The sequence below is a fragment of the Phlebotomus papatasi genome, chromosome 2, assembly GCF_024763615.1.
Source record: "Phlebotomus papatasi isolate M1 chromosome 2, Ppap_2.1, whole genome shotgun sequence".
NCBI classification, from domain to species: Eukaryota; Metazoa; Arthropoda; class Insecta; order Diptera; family Psychodidae; genus Phlebotomus; species Phlebotomus papatasi.
The window spans coordinates 103,670,539-103,687,963 of record NC_077223.1 but is presented as its reverse complement, the minus strand read 5'-3'; the positions used below and the strand labels follow the sequence as shown (position 1 = coordinate 103,687,963).

Genomic DNA, 17,425 nt, shown 5'->3' with positions numbered 1-17,425 from the left:
ATTAATAGAAAATATATTTTCTATACGTCTCTTTCAATGTTTTATGGAGCTGCTACATTGGAAGAAATTAGAGCTTACATATTGGCACAGGCTTGTACTAATCCGAAACACGATAAATATATTCATTTATTGTGTTAAATAGTAAAAAATTGTTAGAAAATCTATTTCCAATACATCTCTTTCAAATCTTTCATTGAGCTTCTACTTTAAATAAAATTAGAAGATATTAGAACATAAATACATTTTAGCACAGGTTTGTACTAATCCTAAATATGACATAGGGGAAAGTACTCTCCCTTCGAACGTTCATGCCTTCGAATAATGTGAATTTCTGTTACTTTTCCTAAGAAATTTCCACATGATCGTTACATAATTATCAATAATTGATAATAAGCTAGCTAATATTTAATAGAAATGTTCAAATCTCTTAGGGAAACTTAAAGAAAATTCACATTATTCGAAGGCATGAACTTTCGAAGGGAGAGTACTTTCCCCTACATATCCCTTTATTCTGTAATATATTGAAAAATCAACAGAAAATCTATTATATACGAGGCCTTTCCTTGGCTTTTATGAAACTACTGCATTGAGGTCTAAAAACCACTGATCATAGCTTAGTTAGGTAATTTGCACATAATGTACATGTACCATTCCTGATTGTGACAAAAACTTTTCTCTATTGTGCAAAATAGAGACAAAAATAAAAACAGAAAACCTAGGGGAAACTGGGGCACCACTAAACACGGGGTAGCATCAAACACTTCAATTTTTTAATCAGATATTCGACTTCAGGGGACAAGACTTATAGAAATTTATAGGCATTATAGTGATGCTTGTCCACTGAAGAAATGGTTGAGATAGTCCAAGTAGTCTAGAGATAAAAATTAGTGTTTGGTGCTACCCTGTGTTTGGTGATGCCCCAGTTTCCCCTATTTCTCTGCATATCTAGCAAAGTTTTCAAAGAATTGCTACATTGACAAAGACATTAAAGATGAGAGCTTAAATAATTATTTAGTACATGCATGTTCAAGAAATAATGTTCTAATTCCACACTTGATAAAAAAAATGTTTTTGTTTTTTTTTTGAAAGCTTTTATGGAATTTCTGCATTAAAGAATAGATTTTACTAATCAAATATTAAATAAATGTTTAGTACATGTATGTACTAATCCCACTCCTGATAACATTTTTCCATTTATTTTGAGAATTAATGAAACATTGGCAGGAAATCTTTTTTATGTCATCCTTTTCTTGGCTTTTGTAAAATTACTGCATTGAAGTAAAAATTAGGAATCATAAAGTAGGTAAATACTTAGTACATGCATGTACTCCTGCTCGTAATTTATATCTTCTTTTGTTATTTCATTGATATAAAAAATTAAAGATCAGAGCTTAAATAAATTTTGAGTACATGCATATCCATGACGAGATATTCAAATCCAGAAAATGTGTATTCTGCGAAATATCGGAAGTGTCAAATATAAAATACATCTGTTTTGATGCATCACTGTCTAAATCTTTCTTCTGAACATTTTATTTTAGCACATGACGTAATAGACTTTTCTTTGTGTTGGATCCTGCCACGACTGTTTGATAGTTTTGGAACACGAAGAGGACTAGGAAAAACAGTCGATGCAAGAACCTGCACAAAGAAAAGTCGATAATGCAGAAGCAGATGAGAGCATTCTTGTACTAAAAAAAAGGTTCAGGAAGAACGTTTTTTCTTTTCATTTTCCATTAGAATAGCACCATTATTACATTGGAAAATAGATTTTATCGATCACAGTTCATGTAAATGTTTCACATATGCATGTACTAATTTTATCCATGAAAGATATTTTGTTAATTGCGCACAATTGCGAAAAATAAGCAAATAATAATGCAGAAGCACTTCACAACAGTTATGTACTAAAAACAAAGCCCAGGATAAATGTTTCCGCTTTTCATTTTTCATTAAACGTTTAGTACATGTAAGTACTAATTTCAATCTTGAAAGATATTTTGTGCACAACAGTGAAAAATAAGCAAACGAGTCTAATTATTCATATTTTTTAAAGTTTTTATTTAAAATAATTATCAGATTTTAGGTGAAAAAGTAGCACATGCTTAAGTGAAAGTGAGAAATTCGGTCTAATCCTTGTTCTTCAATTTAACTTTAATTTGCAAAAATGATTAAAAACTTAAAACAAGGGAGTGGAATTAATTTCCCCATTTTAACTTCAGCTATTACACAATTTTTGAAATTCAGCAATGAACTTTTTAGTATATGCATGTACTAAAGCTGCTCGTAAGAAATGTTTTGAGCCGAATATTGACCTGCTAGAGTAATTAATATATTTATTTATTTATTAATGTTAAAAAATAAGGAGTTCAATGGTAGTATTTTGAAATTTTTAATAATTTTTCTTTAACAAATTTTTCATTTCTGTCTACAAAAGGATTATTGAAACTCAAGCATAAATTTGGATTAAATCATGAAACACTCCTGTAAACATTTTATATACATTAATTGTGTTCAATGACCGTATGATTATTTAATTTATTTAAAATCACTGTAAAAATTTTTCATATCTATCCAGTCTCATGGGTAGAATCTTAAATATTTATCTACATTGTCCATGGAAATATAAGCTACAAGTTTTTCCATTAACATTCAAAATGCACATAGCATTCATTGATCGAAATTCATACAGTGGAAAGTTTGATGGTTTTAGTGTTATTAAATTTTAAAAACTTTTGATAAAAATGGAATGGAAGAATTTTCAAAAAAGAGGTCACATAATGTGATAGATAATTGCACTGTTAAATTTAATCTTTGACGCTTTCATATATTTATCAAAATGATGTTAGACATTAATATAATTTAACGTTCTAAATTCTAAATTGCAATGGCTTTTAATTGAGCACTTGTACAAACAAATATTTTCACAATATTGAGCATTTTCTCTTGGAAAATTCGTTGTGCTGAAAATAAACAGAAAGTTTCTCGCATGATATTCATGGTTTTCAATTGAATATTGAGTGTTGATATCTGTAATTTGGGAAAGAAGATGTGTATGTGGGAGAATGATGAAGATTTTTATAGAGTCCAATTGGATGATATGGGAAAGATATAACACTTATTGAGAAAAGTTGTGAATTGGCATCGAGCAATAATCGATTCCTAGAGCCACTTCACACACTTCATTGGCCATGTTAAACAAACAAATGATTCCAATCAATTAAGTGATTATCGTTTCAACTTTTGCTGTAAACATTCTCCAATGTGGCTCAGCTTAGTTTCCGACCACTGATGGTCTTCTAGGTGGGCGTCTGTTGGGCAAAAGAGACAAATCCAGTTGGTTTCCGGATAGGAGAAGATGACAAATTATTTCAATTTTGCCGAGTGCCGAAGAGCAACAGGACTCAATTAACTTTTTGGCGCCAGCAACAAGTGTTCACTTTCAATTCTTTCATTTTTCCACCCACCCAGCATCACTATTTTGGCTCAAACTTTTCCTCCTGTGCAGTCCTCTTGACCCTCTTGACCCCAAAAGAAAATACAGCGCTTTTTCTTAGAGTTCGGTCATGAAGTTAGAGAAATGGAAAGTTGTAGGATAGAAGATTGTTTTGAAATTTGCAATATTATTCATGGAACTTTCTATTTTTCTCTATATTTTATTGTTGAGACGGTGAATCAATAGAACAAGTGAAAAATCTCACGAAAACTTTAAAGTAAGGTAGGGGAGTCTGGGGCAAAAAGTCACAAATCGAAAATTTCAAAATTCAATATCTTCCAAGATAAAAAAGATAGTGGCTTAAAAGTATTTCCATAGATAGCCTTCATAGACCTTCTTCGATGTCGTAAGTTTTTTAGAATTCGAACAAGGAATTTAAAAAATAAAAAAATATTGAAATTTTTTACCCTAAGGCAAGTCAGGGTGGGAGCCCAAAAAGCAAAATAGCTGCCTTATAGAACCAAGTGTTAGATAAGTCTTTTAGTGCACTTTTAAAAGACTTAAAGTCAGAATTTTCTGTTTCAATTCCTATAGAAGCTTTTAAGATCCTTAAGAATGCGCCACTTTACTCATAGTATTCTCAATGATAGAACTAAGAGCGTTATAAGCAAATAAAAAGATTTTTGGTTCTATAATGTCTTACTTAGGGAATTCTACAAGACTATATTAAGAAAAAAATGTTTCTTGGGAGGTTCGGTCTATTTTTCTGTATGGACACCTCAGCCTGGTTGAGAAAAATAAATTGAAGAACAGAAAAATAGACTGAACTCCCACCTTGACCTTAAATATTAATTTTACATATATATTTTTCAAATTGAATGCACCAGTGAATATTTTCTAAATGATTTGGCTTCTTTGAACACGAACCTGATATCCGTTTTAGCATTTTCGAAAGATTCTTTTCTTCAGTAATCCTTTTATTAAAAATGATTACTTGGGGTAAAAAGTAACAAGGTATGGGGCAAAAAGTAACAAAAGCGGATGCACTTTCTAATGTCTCGTCAAAAAGAAACATCATTGCCATATGTGTCGCCGCTCTAGGCTCAACAATCCTAGTACAATCTAGATATTTTTTCAAATTTATGGGAGCCCGTAGCAAAGCGAATCAAAATGTGATAGTTTTACCCCATGCCTGATACTATCTGCCCCAGAATTTTTCAGAATAGTCTCAAAATTACATTTTAGAAAACGGCCCGATAAATGTATTTCTTTACAAAATAGAGGGAAGGGACTTCTCCAAAGTTGTAGAGGTAAATTTCCTATAAAACTACGCTTATTGGAAATTTTTGGGGGTCTCGGTTAGCTGGTAAAAAAATTAAATATCCGCTTTGTGACTTTTTGCCCCAGTCTCCTCAATTATAAAATTATTTTTCTTATATTGCAAAGGGTACTTATGAGCAACTCAAAGTAGGAGACTAGGGCAGAACTAGACAGTGGGATGTTATTATACTTTGCCTTAGATGGAATATTGAGGAAATCACTAATTTTCTTCATTAAAATATGTATCAGCCTGTTACAAACTTTTTTTCTACAAATTAAACGCAATTGAAAATTTGATTTACTATCTAGACCTGCCCCGAGCCCCCCTATTTGAAAAATAATAATAAGGAAGTATAAATTAATTAGTAATTAATCAAGACTTTGAAAATGTATTTTAGTATTCATGGAATTCTCGAAGATAGTGAGGACTAGGGGAAAGCGCGTTGCTTTCGGACGATTCAAACTTCGAACAATTAATTTTGTGAAATTTGATTTTAATGAATTTGATTCCGACGCTTTTTTCAGGCTGAATCTTAAGAGAACACTTATTGGATTTTTTTTCTTATTTAATTTTTATTTACCTTTCTTATACTATTGTAAATTGTTCTTTTTTTTCTCTTTCTTTGTTACTGTTTTTTAACTTGTTTTTCTTTTTTCTTTATCACAATTGTAAGAGGAATTTACCCTATTTTTGTGATTGAATAAATATTACTATTACTATAACTAATAATAATATTATATTCCAATAACTAGTTCAATGCCTTATATTTCCTGAAAAAATCCAAGGATCAAATACATTAAGAACGTAGAAGTAACTAATTGTGTTGTCCGAAGCATTGACTTGTCCGAAGGTAGTTCCTCTACTTAATTGTTTTTTAATAAAATAACAAAAAATCTCTGAACTCCAGAATTAAAATTTTTACTCTGTATAACAATGCTTTAACAATAGGTAATCGTGCATTTTATTTCAGAATGTTTATCGAATTATTACAAACAGTTAAACAGAAAAAAATACAAGTCGTAAAAGTTTATGAGCGGTGTACAAGATCATTATCAAACTCATTACAGAAACCACAAATATAGAAATAAAACGTTTCATAAAATTCGGTCAATTCAAAGTTTATATGAGTTTAAAACGTTTCAAACATGGTTTGTATGAATAACTTATTCAATTCCGCAATGTCGAGCTTTGAAATCCCATTAGTAGATCATTTTAATTTTATGTTTTGGTTTAAAAAAAAACGTTTTACAAGAATGCGCTTATTTTTTATTTATTTATTTATTTTATTTTTTTTTGAAATAAGAAAGCCACAGCTGATACAGTTTGTATAAACTGTAGCCTTCTTTTGCTGCCAGTGACCCAATTAAGCAATATGTAGGTAATTTGTTTCAATATGCCAAACATTACACAACTCTAGAAGCAATTTTTTCTTAAAGTCTTGTAGAATTGTCTAAGAAAAGCTTGATGGAACCAAAATTCTTATAATCCGCTTATAGTGCTCTTGGTTCTGTCTCTAATCTAGACTAATAAAAGTAAAGTAGCGTACTCTTAAGGGACTCACGCTTCTACAGGAATTTTATCACTAAATTCTCATTATAATACGGGCTTCAGACCTAAGCTTAGCCATCTGGATTAACTCTTCTAATTGTACATCAGGCATGATTTTTTAAGAAATCGTTGTTTTGGATTGAATATTAAGGGCAAATGATTCATTACATTTTGAAAAATCAATAAAATTGCTTGTTATTAAGATTTTTGATATCTTTGGAAACTGGGTTAAACCTCCAGTCTGAAGTCGGCATAAGGGAAACTGAGGTACCACCGAACATGGGATAGCACCGAACAGTGATTTTTATTTCTAAACTCATTGGACTATGATGAAAATTTCTTCAGTGGACAAGCATCCCTAGTGGTGCCCCAGTTTCCCAAGGTGCATTAAAGGACTCATCGAAGCCTTGGTTCTTTAAGTCAACTATTTTGCTTCTTGTAAAACTTCTTAACCCATTCAATTAATGTACTTGAACTGCTGAAGATAGAATTTTTATATTTTCTAATTACTTTCTTACAGATGCTTTTTTTGTAAAATCGCTGTCAAACATGCGTGTTAACGGTCACTGAATTTAAATTCTTTACATTAATTAATTACAAACTCTATTGATTTAGATAGTGTGACTATCCAAGAAAACAAATTAGAAACCAGAATTTAAATCAAGAAAGAGAGTGAAGGAAAATTTCATCAAAATCGATGCAATGTCAAATTTTCCATCCACCATTATGGGCAAAATTTTGCATGACTTTTCATAAGAAAAGAACAACAAAATGTATTGCCGGAATCATGTCTAATTTGGAACTGTGAGATTTCTTAATAGTTTTCGGTAACAAGGAAAAAAAACGAAGAAGTACTCTCAAACGTAAAGTCTAGTACTACTTCGTGGCTTTCTTTTTATCTTTGACCAATGATTCCAAATTACCCCATCTTACCATAAGGTAAGAATCACATTGACAATAAAATGCTCGACGTAGCCTCACCGTATTTCGTTAATGTACGCATTTTCATTGCAATTCTTACGCAAATTTTCCATTACCGTATTACCTTATCTCATACTCGGTGGCATTAGATGAAAATTATATAAGAGAATTAAAGAAATAAAACAAAAATGCTATAAAAGGTTAGCAAAAAAAACTTAAGAGAAATTAATCGTATAGTTTTTTTTGCTCACCGTTTATCGCATTTTCGTTTTATTTCTTCAATTTTCTTATATTATTTTTACCTAGTGCCACCGAGTATGAGATAAGGTAATACGGTAATCGAGAATTTGCGCAATAATTGCAATGAAAATTCGTAAATTAACGAAATACGGTGAGCATTTTTCTGTCAATGTGATTCTGCCCTAATTCGGAATCATATCTATTTTGGAATTTTGAGATTTTCTGACTGTTCCAGATCGTCCAAAAGGAAAAGAAAACCACGAATAAGTACAGGACTTTACATTCAAGAGTACTTCTTCCACATTTTTCCTTTTTCCATCTAGAACTTTCAGGGAAACTCCGTAAACTCAAAGTTCCAAATTAGACATTATTCCGAATTACTCCATCTTACCCTAAAATGTTCAGAGTTCTCAAAAAAAAAACTTCAGAGCTTAAATTTCATTTTTGCTTGAATTGATCTATTATCTGTTAATTACTTAACTCTGGTTCTGCGAAAGTTCTCTTAATGAGGACCATTTGGGACCATTCGGAGGAACTTGAGACGTAATTCAAAGTTTAAGAAAATTATTATATGCTTCAAGTTTATACTCACTGTGTGTATCAAATTTCCGGATGATGGTCTCAATGAGGGTGGTCTTGGGCGCAACATGGCCTCGTCTTACTGGCATATTGGACGAGGAGTCACAATGGGAATCGGCTGAACTATCCTCTAGAGAAAACCACTGAAATCCACACTTATATCCGCTTGGTGGATCCTTGAGGACGCAATTGCGTTTAGAACTTGTATTGAAAAAGGCGTTTACGGCAAAGGCAAATAAAATACTTTGCAAATATCACTAGACTATTTTAGGCAATTTTATTACACTGAAGCACCATCTTTTCACTCTGATATTTTTTTTCCTTAATTTTAAGATATTCTTTTTTTTCACTATTTCTCTAGTCTCACCTCATTATAATATTCGATTTCTAACACCTTCACTGTATCAGCGGGAAAAGGGTGTGCTCTGACCTGGAGGTTGAAAGTTGATCGTTTGATTTATGTAATCAAAAGTGGAGCTCAAACTCGAGCTCAAAGATTGATGAATTTCACACTCCATTCTCCCCAAGCGAAGATGGGAGAATACAATGGGGTTGATGGGAAGAACAACAGACCGATATGAAATTGCTAAATGGTATGAGAATTTCAGAATAGCATGGTAGGTTTTTTCTTAGAGGGTTGGAGAGTTGTGAGAGGGGACGACAGTCTCCCTGAAATTCTAGAAATACTGCCAAAATATTAGTTTTGCAGCAGTGGTTTTAATTAAAGTAAATAGTCTTTAAAACTAGGAGCTTTCACCAGGCGTCTCCACTTGCACGTGATTTCACCAAGGTCTTCACAGTAAAGCCCTTCCTTCTTCGTTCTGCATATATGTACTTATATGTTTTATGAAAGTAAATAGTGAATAGTTCAACTGCATCAGTCTTTTTTCACACAATTGTTGTAGAGACAAGGATGTATGGCGCCAAGGAGAAATTTCTCAACAATACCCATAAGCTTTTTTCCCATATAAGTCTCTTCCACTTCTTTTCTGTTAAGGACATGAATGTTATTTATTTAAAAAAAAAAGAATTACTCAATGTTTTCTGAAAATAAGATCAGATACAGTAAAAAAATGAATATATAAATAGGGGTAGGTGGGGAACCTTTGAATTTAAACGAATTTTCCGGAAATGCAATTGAACTTTCAACTAGCCATTATGACTGAGTTATTGATTTTCACTAAAACTATTGAATTTATTTCTATTTCTATATTGAGTACAATAAATCAGCAATAAGTAGATGAGTTTACTATCCAAAAAGTAGATAATATTGTCTTTTAGACATATAAGGGGTTTACCCAAGACGAGGAGTCGATATGATATCCCTTACCGTTTGTTCTCACATAGTTTTTTTGGAACAGAAAAGATAATAATTTTTCCATAGGGGAATGTAGGCATGGTTCGCACAGAGTGAACCTTCAAACGATGCGAATTTTCTCTTTGTTTGCAAAGAGCTGACTTACCATTTCTCATCTCGTTTCATGATCTTAATAATCATCTATCTTATGACCAAGAAATGACGAACTAGCTCTTTGCAAACAAAGAGAAAATTTGCGTTGTTTGAAGGTTTACTTTGTGCGAACCATGCCAACAGTCCCCTATGTGTCACTCCTTGACGTCCAACAAAAATCTTATCTTATCCTATCTAGTTCATCGTATATGATGTTTAAAAATGTATTCTAAAAGTGGCATTAAATGATACCAACACTCTATCTTATTATATTATAAGATAGAGATTATTCCGTTGGTATTTGAATTTAACATCATAGATGTCTCTCGAAGCGGCGCCGATTTATCCTATATAAGAACGTTCCTAGTATTATCTTGTGAGAGTTAGTTCATGTTGGATCGTCGTAGGCAGTGCCGAATTTAGGTGGGTTCCCTAAGGCCACGGCACCGGGCCTCCACATTTGAGAAATCATGGTTACAATCATCATTGAGAAATCATGGTTTCAGAAAAAATGGTTACAATTGTCAGGAAATAAAAATTATTATCAAAAAAACCTGCAAATTGAATTGCTATTAGCGATTAGCGCATTAAATGTCACGACCCCCTATCTTGCGATATTTTCAATTTTTTAAAAAATCTAAAATCTGCTCTAATAGCCGTAGGGAAAGGGCTCATCATTTTGGACAGGGAGAGTGCTTATAAACATCAATGTTTTAAATTTTAAGTGCGATATTTTCAATACCAATTGATTTTTTTGTTACTCTCTTTTCAGAAGGGTTGTTTAGAAACTTGGCAAGGGTTTATCGTCATTGTTTTTACTAAAATTAGTTTTAATACGTTTAAAAATGTATTGATATACAGAAGTGAATTTGACTCAAATTTTGGACAACTTGGTTATGAATTTGAACAACTTGGCTGTAAATTTGGACAGCTCATCCGCCTCAATAGGATGCTCATTGTTCTTCATTTCATGAACCAACCTAACCAAGTCCTCTTCCTGTTCATGTAAGAGAAACGTAGAATGTCACAAGAAGCCCAGAAATTTGCTATATCATTAATTAAAGTGAGTTGACTTAGGTACTCCAAGTACGCTCGGATTCACGCATTCCTTGACCTTTCCGGTGGCTTTCAAGGCTTTTCTCGCTACATCTCTTTCGTGGAGATGATGCTCTTTTGTTTCCCCAGGCATTTGTCCAACCTAGTCATCACAAAAGCTAAAACTTCATGAAATTTCGAGAGAAAAACACCTGTGCAAAATAAGAAGTATCACCTCAATGGGTAATCTCTGAGAGAATTGTCCATTTTTCACACGAAAAACGTAATTCACAAAGCAAATCTCACTTCAGGTCAAATGTACAAATCACCATTTACATGAATAAACACAATATTCAATAAATATTTAATAATATCACTTAAATCATCATATCATATTTCTCGTAAGCAATAGCTGAATTTTCAACAAAGCAATTTTAACTCAAATATATTCAAAATTTAACGTATTCAGTGTTAAAATCTTCCAAAAAGAACAAATATTAAGATAGAATTCATTATTCATCAAATATTAAAATAATATCCATAATTATAATCAATTTATTTTTAGTGTCCAACTTTAACCTCAAAGTGTCCAATTTTAGAAACTGTCCAAAATTATGAGCTCTTACCCTAATTCTTAATATTTCTAGATGAAATCAACACGAAATACATTTAAAGGTATCTAAAGCTTTTAAAGGTATTGTACTCTCGAATCTGAGAATTTAGTAAAATTTCTTGTTTTGCGTATTTTTTGAATCAATCTATTAAATTTATATAAATGAATTGAACCAGAGTGCGAATGACTCAAAATTTCAATGATATAATTTCAGTGAACTTGTCTAATTTATGGGCAAAAACTTGAGGAATTCTACTGTTTTCTCGGTATAGTTCCTCAAAGTAAAAACAAAATCAGGTTTTAGGACTTGGCATAGTCCACACTGTCGCATTGTTGGAAAACGTAAGATTTTTGGGGCCCCACAAATGGGCACTGGGCCTCCACATTTCTAAATCCGGCCCTGCGTAGGTAGATCGTTAGGAGGAACGTTGAGGGTTCTGGAAAAACCTCTTGCGGCCAAGGCGTTCATCCACGTGATTGCTTTAAGGACTCCGCCCTTATAGATTCCCTGACAGATCCAAAAATAGCTTTAAAAGGGTTTCCCTAGTTAGGAGGCTAATTAAAAATAGATAATTCTTTGGATGTTTTTGAAAGAGATAGAAACGACTGAGTTTCTTAAAATTTCTGATATACTTTTATACGGGTCCTGGCCAAAAAATCTAAAGCTAAAATCCAGAAAGCCAAAATCCCGAATTCCAAAATCCCAAAGGTCAAATTCTCGAATTCTTAATAGTGTCAAAGATACTCCTATCCTCTGTATAATTTCGTCCCTTTCAGATTCTTGACCATTCGGGACTTTGACCTTTAGATGGCTCTTCAGGAGCTAGCTTTACTGTCCTAGGCTTCAACTCAATGGATCAGTGCCTCTTGCCCGATACGCAACCGTGTTTCAAGTTGATATAGCTGCCATAGTGTTTGGAATGCATAGATTGCTGAAGGCTGGCGTTTATATCTGGTTAGAACACGCGGTCTGCTCTTATTTCCGAATAGCAGAGTATCCATACCTGGGCTGTTAACCCTAATGATGATGAGGTTTACAACAAATAGGCCTATTTATTTCATTAAGTAAATAAATGTTTTTGTTGTCATTCGATGTTCGCCCAAACGTTTGGAAATCTACTCTATACTCCTACACTGAGAAAAAAAGAGGGTGCGATTAACACTTTTTCCTCATAACTTTAACACTTTTTAGGTGTAAAAATATATCAACATTTTTTAATGTTAATTTTACGCCTTTTTAAGGGTAAAATTAACATGAAAAAGGGTAACTTTAACCCCTAATACACCTAAAAAGGGTAATATTTACACCGATTTCGGATCAATACTGCAGGGTAAAATTAACATTTCCGGAATGTTATTTTAACTTTTTCGGATTTCTCTCAGTGTATGCTTTCGTAAATGTATCTTCGAAAATACCATGAATTGGCTTCTGAAATGTTTATGGTTTGTTCTCGGGTATTTCATCTATCAGTTTGATCTACTTGAGCGATAAAATAAAAATCAATATTTTTACATAGTAATGTAATTAGGGTAACCCCCTTAAGAATTTTTTTGAAGACTGAACATTATCTTTCAGCATGCATCCGATAGATTGACAAGGATTCTGATCAGCTTCTGAAGGATTATGCAAAGGAATGTTCAACGAGGTGGATATGACCCTTCAAGACAGCGAATGTGATTGAATTTTCAATCCAGAACTTATCGCTAAAATAAGAAAATTGGGTTTGATGACACGAACATCGCAGGAAGAGAGACGCTTTGAGCTCGCAAAGAAACTTCGTGGAAGGAAAGATTCCACTGAAAACCAGACTTCTCGTTCAACATCAATCACTTTGTCGGAGGTATTTTCAAATGGTGAGAACTTGAAAATTTATCGTTATATGATAAACAGGCATGTAAATGTTGAGGGGGATGGCATCGAGGGCGACGAGTGAGGATGATTAAACGTAAAAAATATGGGCGAGTTGTGTCTGTTCGGAGATTATCTTTTTTTTTGCCTCCTGGATGAAAATAAAATATCTACGTATATCAAAATTACCATGACCTCAAAATTGACGAAGTGAGTGAATTCTTGGCAAATCGCCATAGACAGCTGAGCCACAATCGTCCAATGCTTTGGTGAACTTCTCTCTCAGCACAGTTCAATGAAAATCACAGCACTTCATCCTTTTCTGATGAGAAGATTCTGTCAATGCAAAACATGATCAACCTTTTGGATGACTCAGCTATTCAATACACCATCACTTGTAACTTTCAATAACGTGAGTCATTTGAACATTTTCATGAAGATTGTCTGCCAGCCAGAAAAGAACTCTATTAATTCCCAATAAATTCTCACAAATACAATCTGGCTCCGAGAGAAATTTATTTTCTCCGGGAAAACCAGTGAAATGGCAAGTTTTCGTATTTTGAAGTGAAAGATTTTCTCAGAGGATGTAAATTGAATTTCCTGCACTCATATGAATTACCAATTTTCCACTGAAGGAATGACGCAGGTCAAAATCCTTGCATGGAAAAGTATTTTTGAAGTGGAAAAGGAAGATGATTGAAAATACTAAAGTTTGAGTACATTGCACTAGAGTGCAAGAAAATGACAATAAGATCACACTTTCTTCACTCCAATGGCACTCGCAGGGAGATAGAACTGCTCCTTTACCTCAACTTCCTCTTTCCGCATCTCTCAAGGATATTGGAAAGTCATTTTGGGTAGAAGCAAAGTCGAGTGCCGAGTCAACAAATATGAAAATTGAATATTGGGAAAAGACTCCCATGTAAGTGCTTTTCAGGATGAGATGTTATTAGATCAGAGATATCCCTCCTGCGGATGATGGCAAATATTGTCAAAGATTGAGCATATTCCGGTAAAGTCATCACGTTCAGTATCAAGACAATGGCTTGTCGTTATTTTGCTTTATCAATTATTCATCCCATACGTATACACTCAGGGAAAAGTAATTTATATCTTAAGATTTCTAAGGGTTAATGTAGGGGTTAAGATTACCTCATTTTTTGCAAATTAACTCAAGAAAAAAAACTTTTTATTCCTTTGAATTACCAACGAACTTGTCAATTTTACTGCTCGAACTCCACAGAGAGAGCAATAAATACTTTGGAAGGTTGCTTGCATTTCAAGAAATAAATCTGAGCATAAAAGAAATTTCAAAATTTTGTGAAAGACACGGTTTAAAACCAATTTCACCTCTAAAAATAGGTCATAAAATCGTCCCGAGAATTGAGTGTTTAATCGATTTTTCGGTAATCGGTTAACCGTTGTTGGAATCACTATGTATAATCCCTCGATTTCTTCACTCCCGGGGATCAGTTTTTAATTAATTCACATATTTCAATTAATATCAATCTCCAATATTGCGACTGCCGACCGACTTTACAATCGATCTCATCGGGCAACACGACAGAAAACTCCTGAATCACTGATCGTTCTCAACATATCTCCACGTTTCAGACGATTTCTGAGAAATAATGTCGCGCTATTTGTCTGTCTGTCCGTCTGTGTGTCTATCGGTACGTCCGTTACCATTCCTAGAGCCTAATCAATTAGAGATAGGAATTTGAGGGCTTTAGGGAACCCCCCTAAGTCGACACTGGGACCATTAAGCCTCTATCAGATAAGATTGTCATCACAAAAATCACATTTAATGCGATTACAAAGTTTCTGTTCATTTAAAATTGCTTTTGACCATAATAATACTACCATTTCTTCTAAAAGTAAATGTAAATAGGGTAAGTGTGCCAAATTTCGGCATAGTTGCACGCAAGCGCCAAAGTCTCAAGTTTAAAATGTAATATTTTTAATACAAATTGTTTTTTTTTTGTTTTTTTAAAAGAAGTAATGCTTGGAATCTTGTAGACAGTATATCGTCTTCATTTTCTCTATATTCTTTTTTAATACATTTTAAAATGAATAAAAATGTAGACATGGCATTGGTAGCCTATTCCGGCCACCTTCATTCTCATAATTCCTTGCCCTTTCGGAATTTTTCCAATGTCTCTTTCAGATGATATTGTTCGTGTAAACGATTTTTTTTTGTTATTTTTTGCATTGTATAATCTCTAAAGTATGAAAAAACCAAAAAAATTATGGAATTCGAGGAACAAAAAATGTGGCCGAAATTGCAAGCTGGCCGGAATTTGGCACACTTACCCTAAACGCAGAAAAAGTCTGTTTTCGATGTGTACCTTGACACGCGGAAACTCTTACAGGGTTAATGTCTCTCATTTCCCCCTCCCATTCCTCTCTAAAATGATGCTTTTTTGGATTGCTCGAAAACGCGTCGTACGGGTTTCTTCATTTTTGGTCATATTTTAAATACCCAGTCGGGCATTTCGTCCATTGTCCCTATACGAAATTACCGTTGAATCATTCCTAATATCAATAACGCTTTTTCAAGGTCATAAATGGTTAGAAAGGTTCTGTCTAGGGAACATATTTCAAATCCGAATGGTATCATGCTTGGTAATGGTATTTCTTACAAGATTGAACCGATTTTAAACGGTTTTGTACCGCTAGTGAACTTTAGGAAAGGGTGGGGTAGTTTCATTCATGCATTTCTTTCGAAAACAAAGATTTTTTGAACGTAAAATTATCATTCAGAAATTGTTTTGTATATTTTCAGATTTAGATTGTACACATTCAAGAGGAACTAATGATACGTAGTTACTCTGAAAATAATCCTAAGAAATTTTTGGCAATCTCTAGAATAATTTATGAATCGGTGTAAATCGGTTATGAATTGATAAACGATAAATAACGCAAAAGTACTTTCTAGGTATAGCATTTAAGGTACGAGTTCGAGTATGTCGCAAAGCGTGGTATGCTGTAGCACCACTTTTTATATTCAAGCACAATACACTGAGATTAATCTTTAATGACTAACGAATTTTTTTTAAATATCGTATACTTCAGTCGAAATGCTTTTCATTTTGCATTACAAAGTAAATTTATCCGAAGTCAAAAACCAAAACATTCCTTTTTAGCGTTTGAGTTAAATACGTACTTGAACAGAGGATTTTTGAAAAAAATTAAATTGAGATTTTGGGAGAATTTAATACAAAAAATTACCATTTTCGTTGTATTTTACATCAAGTTTCGTCTAGTAATTATTATTAGTTTAGTAATTATTATCGCGAGAAATGTAATTTGTCTGATGCTATTCCTGAGAGGTAATTAGGCATTAGAAGGGTAAATTTATTATAAGGTTCATTAAAGTAAGTTTTAGTTTATTTAAAAACAGAGGAAGATAGTTAGATACAAGATATACAGTGGCGGCCAAAATAATAGAATCACTTTGCAAAGCTTCAAACAACGCAAATTTTCTCTTTGTTTGCAAAGAGCTAGTTCGTCGTTTCTTAGCCATAAGATAGATAATTATTAAGATTATGAAACGAGATGAGAAATGGTAAGTCAGCAAAGATTCGCATCGTTTGAAGGTTCATTCTGTGCGAAACATGCCTAAATTCCCCTACCTTTAAAAACTCTCTTGTATGATAGTGCCCCACCTTCAAGCTTTCAAGATTTAAGTTTGAGGCTCAGCACTTGAAAATTTTCTCAGTGTTAAAAATTTGTTTATTTGCATGAAAATTTTATGGCACTGGGACTCAAAACCAGCAGTTTATTAACTTGACTTTTGCATATAGTGTTTCTCTTTGAACTTATTCTCTGTTTTCCTCATGCTTAAAATTGAGATGGAAAATTCTGGGGTAATATTATGCAGAACATGGGGAGTTGGGAAGCAAAGGCGAATCGCCAGAGTTTTTTCTCAAAGGCGGTATTTGTGAGAACTGAAGCGTGTAGCTGAAAGTGCAGGGAAATCCCCAATGGATTCTTGACCTATGCCACTCTAATGTATGTTATTGTGTGGAAAAGTCTCCTCTTTGGCAGTCAAGAGAAGAGGAAGGAAATGCTCAAAAGAGGCAGGACATACTCTTTCCGTTTTCTCGAGAAATAAGGAGACAAATCAATAATCCCGGGGAAATACAATCCTCCAAGCAAATAGACATTTCATCTTCCATGGCATGGAAATGACAGAGTGTTTTATGTGTCAGATGCATTGCAATATTGTTGATATTGGTGGAGACAAAGAAAATATCCGCAAGAAGATTTTCACAATGCCGCAGGAAAATCCCAAACATTTTACGTATTGATTTGCTCGTTAAAAGGCTCGTATACAACACCCCAAAGTATATAAAATGTAAGACGTCTGTACATAAAACACATGTAAAGTTAGTGGAGAATTTATTGTTTTTGCCTAACACTCTTTTTCT

General features: G+C 33.3%; 1 protein-coding gene across 5 annotated transcripts in view; it reads right to left on the bottom strand.

Annotated features, from left to right (window-relative positions):
- The window catches only part of LOC129800533 (potassium voltage-gated channel subfamily H member 6), a 148,862-nt gene that overhangs the window by 125,506 nt on the left and 5,931 nt on the right, over positions 1-17,425 (bottom strand). For all 5 annotated transcript variants that reach the window (XM_055844991.1, XM_055844990.1, XM_055844994.1 and 2 more), the window contains exon 2: positions 8,059-8,475. In XM_055844991.1, the coding sequence (XP_055700966.1) occupies positions 8,059-8,134 (76 nt within the window). In that variant the 5' untranslated portion in view covers positions 8,135-8,475. The remainder of the gene's footprint in view (positions 1-8,058; positions 8,476-17,425) is intronic.